Source organism: Chiloscyllium plagiosum, chromosome 6 (assembly GCF_004010195.1).
Source record: "Chiloscyllium plagiosum isolate BGI_BamShark_2017 chromosome 6, ASM401019v2, whole genome shotgun sequence".
NCBI classification, from domain to species: Eukaryota; Metazoa; Chordata; class Chondrichthyes; order Orectolobiformes; family Hemiscylliidae; genus Chiloscyllium; species Chiloscyllium plagiosum.
Window position 1 is genome coordinate 16,632,392 of NC_057715.1, and position 14,304 is coordinate 16,646,695.

The 14,304-nt window shown below is 40.1% G+C and overlaps 1 protein-coding gene across 1 annotated transcript; it reads right to left on the reverse strand.

Annotated features, from left to right (window-relative positions):
• Positions 1-1,109: 1,109 nt before the first annotated feature.
• On the reverse strand, positions 1,110-6,152 carry zic2a (zic family member 2 (odd-paired homolog, Drosophila), a). The gene is made up of 3 exons (XM_043691291.1): positions 4,481-6,152; positions 2,389-2,552; positions 1,110-2,265 (listed from the first exon to the last, which is right to left on the reverse strand). Exons 1-3 carry the CDS (start codon positions 5,481-5,483, stop codon positions 2,080-2,082), a joined length of 1,353 nt encoding a protein of 450 aa, XP_043547226.1. The 5' UTR covers positions 5,484-6,152; the 3' UTR covers positions 1,110-2,079.
• Between the last annotated feature and the right edge of the window lie 8,152 nt (positions 6,153-14,304).

Genomic DNA, 14,304 nt, shown 5'->3' on the forward strand with positions numbered 1-14,304 from the left:
GGTTGCACCAAAATTTTGTTTTTCCAAATAAAAAAATTTGGATTTCGTCACCCGCTCCCTGCTGCATGGCAAATCCGCGTGGCTTTAGTGACGTTTCCTTGTTTTGTGTATCTTTTGTGCTCGTGTTTTCAAGTGGTTTGATTTTAAAAATTACTTCGCTCTAACTGATAGTACTGAACTTGTTCACTCCTCTAACAGCGCAAAGGAGCCGCTAGAGTAAATAGAGACAAAAAAAAACGGCCAGAATATTTCGGCAATTGTTTTGTTTATGTCTGCCCCGCTATCATCGCAACGGCTCAATAAATTGAATGTTTTATTTTTATGTTCGAGTTAGTTCGAAAATAAATCTCAGTCCAGACCGTATAACAAGTAGCAGATGCAGTTTTGAATCAGATTGTGTGTGTGTGGAGAGTGAGAACTTGTAGCTTCCCCCATCCTGGCTCTCAAATATGTGCCTGCTTCTAACGGTCATTCAAAATGCAAAGGAAAACACCTCTCACACGTGTCAGGTTTGTGACTGCGTGGTAATGAATTCCACCTCGGTTTCCATTGAATTGTGTGCACTTTTTTTGAGTTTTTACCAACCTCGTACGCAGCAACTAATTAACATCGACTACTCGCCTCCGATCCCGCCCCCTTCCCCCCCCCCCCCCACCCCGGTCCCAGCGAGCCCCAAAATGAAAGTTTCACAAGACTGTCCAACATGCTGCTTTCTTTAACTTTGCTGCTCCCACCTTCAGCACACAAGAAACCCGAACGAAAGTAAACAAACCGATACATCGTTTTTGAATATCGCAGGCGAATCATCTATCTTCCAATCACTGCTGTTAATAATGCGCCTGAATGTTTACTCTGAACATGTACACAATCAAAACCAAGTCTGCCTCAAATATTGTACGCGCTACAATTAAAGTGCCCTTACTGACTTGTCTTCCTGGAGTATTTAAGTGAACTATTTCATCCTGCTGTCTTCTTCAGCACTCTCCCAACCAAAAAGGTTATTGTCAAGAAGCCTTGAACAATTCAGCTGGGCTGAATTTTAGCAAATGGGACACAGATAAACATCAATGAGAATGTATTTTGGATTCAATAATAACGATTTCAGCAAATCCACTGGCAACATGTTTTATTATTTATTTGTATGCTGTTAATGATCTCAGGACATCGCACATGAAGGGAAAACGTTGCTTTATCTAGAAATTAAAACAAAGCCATCCGAACACTCTCATGTTTAACTCACGATTGTACATATTTATAGTTAAGAAACATTCTTTATAAATATTGTTTCATGTGTAGCAAGTTAATACCATAATTTAATTACAAATGGGATAAATATGGCAACGCGGTTATTTACAGAATGAGTATTTGTTGTTACAAAATTAACGGCACAACCTTTTTTTTTCACAATCTCCAAGAGCATTTCACAATTCAAACTGGCAAAGCACAAAACATCACAAGATTTAAAAACCCAGCTAACAGAGAGAAAAAAAAATACATTCACAAGCAATTATTTGCATTTTTGTGTGTGTTTGTGAACTGCAATTTGACTTTGGCACAGGTTTCACTCTATAGAATTGCATGAAGATTCTACAATCGGTCGCCCTGAAAAAAGGTGACATAAATCTCAACATTAAAACACAGCGACAAGGAAATCATTTCTGTGTCCTTCAAGCTTCCATTTTGTGCGCAATCTGGAAATGTCATGTCTCCTTAGGAAAGATATCCATAGTCACCGCAGAATAATTGTATTTCATCAAGGATTCCAGGTACAGTTCATACTAACAGGCTGCAACTGTGTTCCAAGTTGGAAAAGTAGTCAAAAGGTTCATTCAGTAAGATATAAATAATGCTGATCTTCGCCTCTGCAAAATCTCTGGAACTGGATATTGCTTGTACGGAAGGGTTACAGTGTTCTCCGTTTCCCATTAACTTGGAAAAAGTTTGTTTTTACATTTTGTTTTTAACGTTAAGTTAGCACTGACGCCGATCTCCCAAGTTGGAGGCCTGTAGTCTTTGCGTGTGTGTGTGTGTGTGTTGTGTGTGTCTATGTGTGTGTGTGTTTTTGCGTTTCTTTGCTCTTTAAACGTACCATTCATTGAAGTTGGAGGAAATGCCGGCGCTAGTGTGCACTGCAGACGAGGCAGGAGATAAATTATTGCTGTTTTGGGGGTCGGTAGACGGAGAAACCAGGACCGGGGGAGTAGACGACTCATAACCAGAGCTCGCTGCCGGTGAGGACTCCGAACCTTGTGACGATTCGTGCACCTTAAATAAAAACAAGTTTTAAAAAAAGAGGTGGGAATACCCAATTAGTCCTTTGTAAACAGCAGAACCCGATCATATTTAATACAAGTAATTTTCTCTATATAAATATTGAAAAGTAGTAACCTTCATATGTTTCCTTAGAGAGCTGGGATGTGTGTAGGACTTGTCACACATTTTGCACAGATAGGGTTTGTCTGAAGTGTGCACATGCATGTGCTTCTTTCTGTCGCTGCTGTTGGCGAAGCGCCTGTCGCAGCTTTCAAACTCACACTTAAATGGCTTTTCACCTAGACAAGAAAAATAGCATGGAGAAACGGATCAGTCAAGCAAAACCACATATCCTTCCATCTACCAACACTTGCATTTCTCTCAGATCCAACGCCGCCCAAAGCGTCCAGATCTGAACGCTTTCAACATTTAACAGTGGTGTTTAATAGCTCGCCCTGACATCCTTAATCACCACCCCAAAAAAAAATTTAAAATGGGCCAACCTAAACTGAAGTCTTAAGCAGCGGACGGAAATGCGTTTGACAACATCGATTCGCGTTTAGATTCGAGTGATGAATGTGAATGTGTGTTAAGTACTCGATTTCTAAGTCCTGTGTTGCTCGGGTCCCTTTCCCTGAATGGAAATAGTCACATTAAAAGGTTCGCAGCTGCCTTCCTCAGCTGATGGCAACACAGGGAAAGGAAATAGTTCATCGCATTTACACAATGGCAGAATGTAATTAAAGAGTCTGCTCCAACTCGCAGAATGGATGCTGTGAATTCAATTAAATGATCCAAACGAATTCTAGAAATGAAATAACCGAACAAAGATTCAGCAACACCAGCCGCAGTTTACCGCCGTCGTTTCCACATGTCGGGATCTTTTTTCTTTAACCAGTCCCCGGATATACTTATTCATGGGAATACACTTTTGTGTTTGAAAATGCCATTTGTGTCAAAAACGCTGAGCATTTCCCGTCTGAATTTTGCATTTTACAGACAGACGGAACTAGGAGGTGGGAATCACACAGGAATACGGAGTAAACAATGTAACATTACCCCCTTCTCTATTAGCATTTAAATTGTTTCCGAAAAGATATGTAAACCGCCTCGAAATCTGAAGTATAGCCGCACCAAGCAAATAAATTTCCCAATTGAAAACCTTGCTAAAGACTTGTCTGGCACCTATGACTAATCATACAATCGAGCGAACAATGAGTTTTGCATTCTGTTACCAGAAGCAAATAGTTATTGCGATTTTTAAAAATAAAAAAAACCTTCTTAATTAATTATCGCTTTTGTTTCCATCTCCTTTGAAAAGCCAGTGATTTAGAAAATATAAACATGTGGATGAATAATGAATGCCGCATGGCTGAAGCTCAGTTTAATTTCTCAGCTGGCTGCCACGTTTAGCACAGGACCCTCTGTCCTTAGATTACATCCTGACCCATATTCAACGTTTCTGCTCCAAATACTGGCGGCTGCTGATGACATAATTCTGCCCACTCCAGAGAAATATTATGCAATGCAGCAGAAATTATAACTCACGGAGTATTCGTTCAGCAAACCTTTCCTGCTGTCTAACAGAGAATGTGTTTATCTAGAGGACGTTCAACTTGTGGCTGGAGGCTGCATTCCCACATAACACGAGGCAATTTCCACATTTTTTTCACGTCTTTTTACAAGCCAAGCATTTTTAATTCTCTCCTCTAAAGTGGCCAGAATTTGTGAAATGTATATTGTTTCTGGAATCTCCACTGCAGCGGATTTTCTTTTTTTAAAAAAAAATCAATTTCAATCTAGACGTGCAATGTGATTCAAATTATTAAGGATCAGAAAGTGGTCGGCACAGATTTGCTGCTAAAACGTGAAGAGATCATTTTCAAACTACTACCCAACCTCAAAGACAAGACCAAAAAGTTAAATTATTCTTGTATTGTTACTAGACAGAGCGACGACGATGGGAAGTTCTAGAGTGGCATGGAAAAGTTTGCTGAACGCGGCCACAGCAAGATTAATTTCAGCGCTTTTGGCAATATATAAATGATTGAGTTGTACTTGAAAACAAAACCGAATGATGTGTTAAATGACTTGCGAATCGAAAGAGGGACCGGCGCTCCCTTCTAACCGGGACACGGTGGGGATGGAGGGAGGGGAGGGGGGATGGTGAGACATCGGTGGGGGGGTATGAAGCATTGTTGCCGTCCGTTGCGTTTTGTTTTGTTACCTGTATGGGTGCGTTTGTGGATCTTTAAGTTCTCGGACCTGGCGAAAACTTTTCCGCAGCCGGGAAAAGGGCAGGGGAACGGCTTCTCTCCCGTGTGCACCCTGATATGGTTCACCAGTTTGTATTTGGCTTTGAAGGGTTTGCCGTCCCGGGCGCACTCCTCCCAGAAACAGACGTGGTTGGTCTGCTCGGGTCCGCCGACGTGCTCCACTGTGACATGGGTGACCAGCTCATGCATGGTGCTGAAAGTTTTATTGCACGATTTCTTGGGGTTGCTCATCTGCTCGGGGTCGACCCACTTGCAGATGAGCTCCTGCTTGATGGGCTGCCTCATGTACCTGAAGAAAGCTCCGGGGCCGTGGTGGTGGTGAGCCGCTGCCATATTCATGCTCATGTTCATGTGGCTATAGTTGGGGTGGTGGAGCTGAGCCGCCGAGTAAGGGTCAGTCCTGGGGCACTGATCCGAGCGGCCGAACACTTCCCCGGGTAGACCCAGGCGCATCTGACCGTTGAGGACGTGAGCGTTTGGGGACGAGTGGGATCCTCCTTGCTCATGAATCCCGGGGAACAGCAGATGCCCCGGAGGCTCGGAGTGAAGGCTGCCCGGGTTCGGCCCGAAGATCCCGTGTTGGCTGGAGCCTGGGCTCGACTCACTGAAGCCTCGGCTCCGGAACAGAAACTCCCGGGTGGAGTTGAAAGCGGCGCCCGAGTATGAGCTCACATGAGCGGCGTGGGGAGCCAAAGCGGCCGCGTAGCCCGGCCCGGCGGTGGCTTGCGAGCTGAAAGCCGAGCTCTGACCCGGGGACGACAGGTCGTGGTGCACTCCGCCGTTCAGTTTGAAAGCTCCCATGTGAGGCGAGTCGACGAAGCTGTTCTGAGACAAGCCGAGGTCCCGTTCGGACATATCGGCGCCAGAGTGGTGATGGTGGTGGTGATGATGGTGGTGCCTGGCGAATGTGCCCACCCCGAGGCTCGGGAACTGGGGTCCCGCATCGAGCAACATGCTTTCCACAACAAAAAAATAAAGGCAGGGGAGAGAGGCAGAGAGATCTCCCCACCCACGGACACCACAACACACACACACACACACACACAGGAATCAAGCAGCAACTCAGAGACGCCTTTTCCCCTCTTGTTATTGTTTATGAGCGATTTCTGAAGAAGCCAAAACGCACCAGTCCATGAATTCAACAGCTCGAATCCAAATCTTGGCCTCTTTCTTTTCTTGTAACAGTTTCTGCCTTCCTTGAGAAATAAATAAGCGATGATAAAACAGATCGAGCCAAATGATCAGGTACAACTTTCTCTCTCTCTGTCTTCTTCTCTCTCTGTCCTCTAGAATAGTTTTTATTGCGATCACGTAGAAGTTGTTGCAGCAGCAATTCCCACGGAGCAGGAACCGTCTTCTTTGAAGCCTCTTCCTCCCTGTTTGTCTCTCTTTCTCTTCTGAGCAGATGCACTGTTGTCGGCGATAGCGGTGATCAGAAGGCAGTTAAATGAGGAGTTGAGATAAGGGCATCCTTCCGAGGAATGTGTGGGGAGGGAGGAGGGAATGGGAAGGGGTTGTGGGGGGTGGGGGAGGAAGGGATAGAGTGTGTCTTATGAGGGGGGGGGGGGGTACCTTAAGCTGGTCCCGCTCCTGTCATATGATGCAGAGTGCGAGTACTGACTGCAATGACGGCACCTCTCCCAACACCCCTTTTAAACAGGACAGCGAGCACTTTCTAATGGCTTTTCATTGGACAACTCCGCCTCATCCATCCCAGGTAGCCTGCTCCAAACAGATCGCCATTTTTCATTAATTACGCCTACTTTGATTTGTTTTTTTTACCCCTTCAGTTCGGCCATTTCAGAGCCACTCCTTTCCACACCATGTAGGTAGCAACGTTATATTTTTGCTTCTTTGGGATAGAAGTCCATTGAAATCCGTTATAACGACTTGCAATCTATTTGAGGGGCAGGTGCTGAATATAATGTTCACAATACCATTCATGTCCTCCTCTCCCCACACTATCCTTTCTGAACTGGGTATGTTTTAAAAAAAAACATCCCAAGCATGTAAAATGATGATAATCAGATAACTTTTTTTGATAAGGAACTTGTAACATCAGAAAGCTTTGGGTTGAAATTATTTGACACCAGTTAAACAGACATGTCTAATTCTGATCAGATTTCAACTGTGAGAAAATTCTTGACCACCCTTTCCTTCTCTCTCACACAGGCGTTGCTTAGAAGGGTTTGTGCCAGAAATAAAGGGGGGGGGGCGAGTTAATCCGATTTGCCACCTACTAAATTGCACACCATTTTTTGTAATAAAAGCTGTCTGCATTTTCTTCTGCTTAAATGCGATTTTCGTTGAAAACGATTGAAAGGTAAACTTCACTCGGAGGATATGAAATGAATCCATGTATTAATATAAGGACGTTTTAAATACAAATAATCCCACTATTTCTATACCGTCATGAACGAAAAAGTGCCAATATTTCAACTTGCTACCATTTTCCTTTTTCCAAACAAAAAAACACTGGTGTGGGATCTCTGGTGTTTTGCTCAGGGAACAGTCTGTATTAAAGGGCAGGTTTGGAATAAGAGAGGGGGGAAAAAAAAACAAGCAAACGTCACGGAAACAATCCCGTGTGCTACTAAATCACCCATAGTTAATTACAAAATCTGTCCTTATGCTACTGTGTACTGACCCTGCATTTTTCAGACAAAGTCACCGCCTCATCTGTGATGAACAGAATGTATAGAACTTCAATCAGACCGGAAGGTTACTCGGAGAGCGTCAACAAAACAACGATTTAATTTTATGTATCATAGTATATAAAGTTTGATTTGGATACTGCGGCTGTTGTAACATACATTCATGCCTCTCACTGCTTCCTCAGTCATCATCTGTTTGGTGCTTTAATTCTCGAATTCCAAAGGGCCACAGCATAGTGCTTGCTGCTATTCTTTCACTTATCCAGGGCTACTCTGCAGGAAATACAGGAGCTGATCCAAGTTCAAAGTCACGTTTGCCGACTTCTCCACAGAGCAGTATTATTTCTCTGCAAAGCCGCTCCCCCCCTCCAAAAAAAAACCCTCTGTCCTTGGTCACCGGGTTGGGAGAGAGAGAGAGAGAGAGAGCGAGAGAGAGGGAGGGAGAGGGACAAATACAAAAATTCAATTGCATTTCAGTACCATTGTAGCAGAAATGCAGACAGGAGCTGGTGGTGGACAGTGAGCAAGGCCAGCGGCTGATAATCTATTCATTTAATGGGTGCTTCAACAGGTTTGGCGAGGTAAGCAATACACTTACTATATGAGAGACGGTGCTCTAAGACTGAGAAGAATGTCTTTATCCGGTTTTCCAAATCCAGAAGCCGCACTCTTTATACAGCGACAGCGCTTCTTTTGTTAGCCCTGCAGGCTTGTTATAATAACTGCCAACAATGGCACCCCTACAATATCTTATTTCGCCTGAATCAGTCTTGTCAAATATTTCAATCTATTTTTAAATAAAGTTAGTCAAAGCATGATGGAGAAATCAATGTCACATATCTGATAAGTTTATGTAAAATTTTTAGGGGGGGGGGAAGATATTTTGATAGAACTTTACAGAGTCCGAACACTAGACACCATCTCTGTGTTTACCGGGGGGTAGTTTAAAGTTTTCTATTCTGTTGTTTGCTAGCTATCTCGTTAGTTTTGAAAATCGTATGAAAGCAACAAAAATGTCCCCCTTTAATTTTTTTGTCAGAATTTAAACAGAAATCAAGGCAGAAGTTAATTGGGTGGGAGAAAGGATTAAATACCATTGTTTTGAATACGTTTCTTTGAATAAATAACATCTAAAAAATCAGTTAAAATTCCGGATGTCTGGTCATGTTTTCAGTTTTTTTATTTTTAATGGCTTCTTTAAAATGATAATTCCTTAGTCTTCACAAATAACATGAATTCAACCAAGGTATAGGATTGCCCATGAACTATCGTTCAATATAATTGTAATTTCAGGACTGTATTCACTATAGTGACTACAACAGTATAGAAAGAACATAACGTCATGTAAGTTGAGATTCTTTATTCATTTTCTAATACTTGTATTCTATTTAGATTACAGTGGGTTTAAGGACTGCTGATAAAACTCATAAGCTCACGTTTTGGGTCAGGAAAAGTTCCCATATCTTGTTAGCCGGCCGATCAAATATAGAACCCTATTGAGTTAATCAAATAACTATGACAGTACAAATTATCTCTGAACTTGCTTACTTTGATTAGACCTAAGATTCGTGATAAAGCACATATGAGCTCTAGTCTTTAAACCAAATCAATTAAAAAAATCTCTGTTCGGAGCAATCAGAATGTTTGGAACATGCTACTTCTAACTACGTGATATTATTGCCGAGAATTGATGTTACCTCTTCTGATCACTGTTACATAAGTATTTTGATTGAGCAATTTTTAATGCCAATGTGCATTCTGGGCTTGCAATATAAATTTCACGACACACGAAAGTCTCAAATCTTACGTGCAAAATATGATTATTGTGTCCTTCAAGCACAAAAAGATGGCGTATCTTCTGCACACCGAGATGGAACAACACAGACAACTTTAACAAATGCAATGTTGTTAATTTATCCCGTACTTCAAAGAGGATAGAATTATAGTGAGCACGGTTCTGTTAGTCTGTAGGGGTGGGGGGTGTAGCGGTGAGGCGGGTGCTGGTTCGAAGACCTCAACTGAATGAATTCGCTCACTTGTTAGTGAAATACTGCCCCACATGTTAATATTAATAGCTACAAATTGTGGAAGCTAGAGAAATTGAATACAAACTATTCTTATGTTCGGCTAAAATCAACCGAGGGAAAAGAAGGGCCCGTGTGAATATTAAGAAATGGACAGAACAAACCCATTCTTATGTTACGCTCTTCGAGATTGTATTTGATACGTACAGAGTGTCGAGTTATGGCCTGTTGCCTACTGTCAAACCGCACCCATCCATTGATATACACATGTACATTACAGCTTTGTATTTACAATGAGTGGGCATGAACGCTTGTTGTCCTTTTGGCAAAGAGCTTCCAAAAAACATTTTTACGATGGCATGTTAGAAAAGGGACAAATGAAAGTGACATGTGTTATCAGTTTACGAGTTGGCGACCTATGATTGTTATTCCATAAATTATATCTGCAGTTAACCCCTGTAAAGTCTGTTGCGTTTTTAAAACACATTACTAGTGTAATTTATTTCGGTTTTAAGTCTGTGGGTGTTTTGCACCTTCTTGTTTATCAGTCTTACGAATCAGTTCACATGATATAATCACTGTGTTAAGGTAAGGGTGGCACGCGGCAAGCGTGGCTTACATTTTCCTTCTCCCACTTACAACTGCAACTGTTTAGATGGTTATCAGTAGATCGTTATTTTCGAATGAAGGAGAAAGTCGAGGAAGGAACTTGACAAATAAGGAAGAGACAGAAAAATGTAATGGGATGACCAGTGTCAGAAATTATCCAATTAAGTAACGAGTTTGTGAAAGACATTTAATCATCTGTAACATTGACCTTAGTATATCTTGTGACACCAAGGGCAAATCAAACTCCATTTTAAAAATAAACGATGTACTAAAATGGAAACAATTGCAATGCAATATTTATCAATACCAATGAGAAAGACATAAAGTTTCAATTTATGAACCTTTGCAATTACTTTATATATGGCATGGAAATCTTTCGGCAGTGCTTTTGATAAGAATTTTTAAACATGAGATTACATAGAATAATTAACTTGTATGAAGGGTTAACGATCTGAACGCACCTCCTATGATTTGTACATATTACCTGGCAAGTATTTACAATTAATCTTTATAACACTTAGAGAATATTGAGCCTTTAATATGCAGCATGAATTCTAATGCCATTTTGCCAATATTTTCGCCAATGACACAGATCTCCCTATAATATACCTATAAACCTAAACAAATAACCCAACGCGTGAGCAAAACACCTGCAGCTGATGGATGGTGCATTCGGGGCGCGATTGTTTTTCTTTATCTGGGAGGTTTGTCTCACAAACCCAGGATGCAATATTTTGCAAAGAACAGCGTCGCTTTAAATGAGATACATTGCAAACGTCAACAGAAAACGGGAAACTCACGAGTTTGCTCTTATGTATCAGCATAACCTCATCTGTTTAGTTGTGTGACTATCAAAAAAGACATGAACACAATACCTCTATTCGCACTCTTTCATATTGACTTGAACAACTAGAAACACATTATAAACAAACAGTGGTAAACCACCAGGAAGTGTTGAATTCAGTTTACTGATAGTCTATTAATTACCCCATCTATTGAAAAGAAACATGTATCTGTTCAATAATTAAGGGCGTGCAATCAAGCGTATAGGGATTTTATGTGAATCCAGACTTACAAGGCATGAGGTAATGGAGCGGCGGATTGCTATGAGGACATGGCTTGTATGATGTGGCCATTGACAGACAGCATTGGCTTTGTAGGCAAGTCGTTGTGGTTTACCACCAGTAAGTACAGGAACGGGAAGAGAGAAAAATACTAAACACATGTCACTAAAATTTCAGAAGCCTGCACTCGATTGCGCTTCACCTATCTGCAGTTATTTTCTTTAGAAACGGTGAAGAGCAACATTTATGCTTCCCTCCTGTTATTGTTACCAGCGAAATGCCATACCTATCTAGTTCAGAAGTTAGTATATTCATACTTCTCGTGGACATGGCCTTTTTCCACATTTACATGATAAATTGCAATATTTGGCATTGTTCTGTACCGTCCATCATTGCATTTCCAAAATATTCCCTACGTATTAACCTTTTCCCTTTATCCCCTCTCTGCCCCGGTACCTGATTACTTGACTTCTTGCCGTTATCGACTTTCAGATTTAACACAGACTTCTAGTTTCCTAAATTTGAACCCCATATTTCGCATAATTTATTCTATCCAAGCCACGTTAATAACTATATAGTCCCAGTTCATCCGTTGACTATATTAATTGCGCTCTTAAAATTCGTATTATGTTACTTTTTGACAAATGCACTCAACTGTTTTGAGCAATTGTTGATAATCCAGAAAATAGGGCGAAAAGCTAAAAAAAAATAGAATTTTCAACTGGAAATACGATTATGCTTAGAAAGTGTAATAAGAGATAGTAAAACCCCGGGAAATCGGAAGCAATTTCCTTAAAAATAATCAAGCCTGGAAAAAACAGTAACAGGAAACCAATTCATTATAATTATAACACAAACACAGTGCTTAATGAGAATTTAGCTTTATGCTTTACACTGAGCGGACAGACTCAATACTGGACTATAGTACCTCAGAACCAAATTAGTGCCAGATATTTATTATTTTTAAATTGCGTTCCATATTGATCGAATTGTGAATAGAATCCTAATTTACAAGTATCTGGAGGGTTCGGCCAAAGGAAGGGAACTTTCTTCAGCGTGTTACTTGGATCCATTAAAATGCTCAGTTATACTCTCTGTAAAATCTATTAAAACCAATACCATCAATTGGAGCATTCGGATATTGCAAATAGACGAGTTTTATTTCTCTGTTACATTTTTGTAACAATTTTAAGCAAAACAAAACAAGTGGAAATAAATAAATCGATCACAGAAGTATATATTAAGACATAGTAATCGATGACAGATACATATCATGCTGTGCTGATCAAGGACAGCAACAAGGAAACGCATGTAACAGCTATACCCCTTTACAGTACAATCAACTTACCTCGGCTGCTGAAACCATAAATCTTTATCCTTTTGTAGTCGGTAATATGGTGCAAACTTTCTTATCTGGCGAACAGGACTGGAGAACGGAATTTATTTCATTGCAAGTAGCAAGCACTTGTAGCAGCGAAACTTCGCAGACGCTTTTGTGTTCCTTTAAAACGTGGCTATTTGAAAGGCAAATAATTGAATTGCATAGTTTTGTTTGTTTTGAATTTAATATTGCAAGTGAGGGGAAAAAAACGTCCTGGTGCGCAAAATTCTTGCGCCCCTCATAACTTATAATGTTATGTTACAATGTTACTGCATGGCTCTCGTAGAATAACGTAACGTGATTTGGTGTTAGGCTTTCTGAATAAAATGGAATATCCAGTTTGCAAATACTATTCATTTAAACATCTTTGAAAGTGTTTGAAAGAGCATTCTTAATGTAGCCAACTGAATAAAGTTTGGGCAACGCGCTACAGTAATTTTATACGGAATTCCCATAAAATGACTAGTGTGTCAGACACTGCAGTCATTTTGTGTGTGCTAAAGGTGTGGCATTTTTGTTCTACTTGGCTGGTTTTATAGGAAGAAACCAAATTGCTTCGGAACAAAACGTCAAAGGCACCTGCTCGTAGTTCGCTCGTCACTTGTTCTATTGTTTCCTACATTATTCAGAACAAAACTTTACGATTATGAAAATTAATTATTCTTAACGTTAATGCAATTTTGCATTTTCTTTTGCTGGCACAAGCCCTGGTGGAGCTTTAGTGCGATACATGTACCTGATGCTTGCAAAGGGCGTTTGGAGGACATGCACCTAGCCAGGAATGGGACAATAAATGGAAATTTATGGGAAAAAAACCCATACAGAAAATTAATAAAACATTGGAAGACTTTAAAAAAGTAGCATAAAACGTTGTCTCGTCAATAGACATCCAGATACGTGCAACGTATGCATGTAGAAATTATGTCTTAAACATATACAACTCACAGGTAATAAAGCTCCACAATAATAAACTTGATAAATATGGTCTGTGATAATATTTACTAGCTGGATGTCTATAATGGAAACATGATATTGTAAAAACATTTCAAACAGTACATTGTCTAAGTTAATAACGCGACCAGGCAGAGAGCTCTATCTATTTTTCGGGTCAAGAAGACTAGATGGAGATTCACTTGTTTATTCAAAGTATAAAAGGATTGACTGACAATAAACCGTATACAGTAATATCCAAGCCATTCGAACAGCGTGTTTTCTTTCTATTATTTTAAAATTCGGAATGTTGTGGAAACATTAAGAAAACAATGAACGGGGCCGTATGAAATATCTTCATCTGAATATCTGCATGCTGAGTACAGGAGAAATAAATATGTTCATCCAAATGTCCGTTTTATGCGGAATGTCACAGTTTAACCTAATCATTTTCCGTTAGTTTGATTTGTTTGTGTTAGTCTATTTTCAATTTTTCTTTACGCAGCCTTTGGTTATTAACTTGGTAAGAATTTCTCACGTAAGTTCGTAAGTAGTAGTTCCAAGTAGAAAGGTAAACAAGGTAAATAGTGTATCTGTATATATTCACTTGTGTTTGTGCTATAATTAATATTTCAGCTTATTTATCAATCCCACAGTATTGACGTCTCAAAATTCACATTAAAGACTTGCCTTTGAAACCAGAAATATCTGCTTGTGTTCTGAGTACACTTGTTATTCTCTCTTCGCCGAGTTGGTATGGCTCAACAAATCACTATTTCAACAAACTCAGCGTTTGTCAAATAAACTTATTTTCTGCAATTAGTTCTGTGTTGTCACCTTTCACAACGATTCACCTTTCTTCTTTTGGCAATGTGTGTTGAATTATTTCGCTTGGAATGAATGATAAATTTTACTCCAGTCAAAGCCATCTAATTGTGTTATATTTCACTGACTTTTTAAACAATATATACTTATAAATAACAGTCGCCCAAGTTTTATAGATGATTAAAAATCAATTAAAGAAGCAAATGAGAGGAAGAGACGTGAAATGTATTGAACACTTGGTAAAGAATTACAATGAAAGGAAATAACGACGGCAGAAACATAACAAGG

Coding starts and splice junctions, on each gene's coding strand:
- zic2a (XM_043691291.1), bottom strand. CDS start 5,483: ATGTTGCTCGATGCGGGACCCCAGTTCCCGAGCCTCGGGGTGGGCACA. Junction 2,553..4,480: donor CCACAAACGCACCCATACAG/GTAACAAAACAA, acceptor TTTCTTGTCTAG/GTGAAAAGCCATTTAAGTGT. Junction 2,266..2,388: donor CTCTAAGGAAACATATGAAG/GTTACTACTTTT, acceptor TTTTTATTTAAG/GTGCACGAATCGTCACAAGG.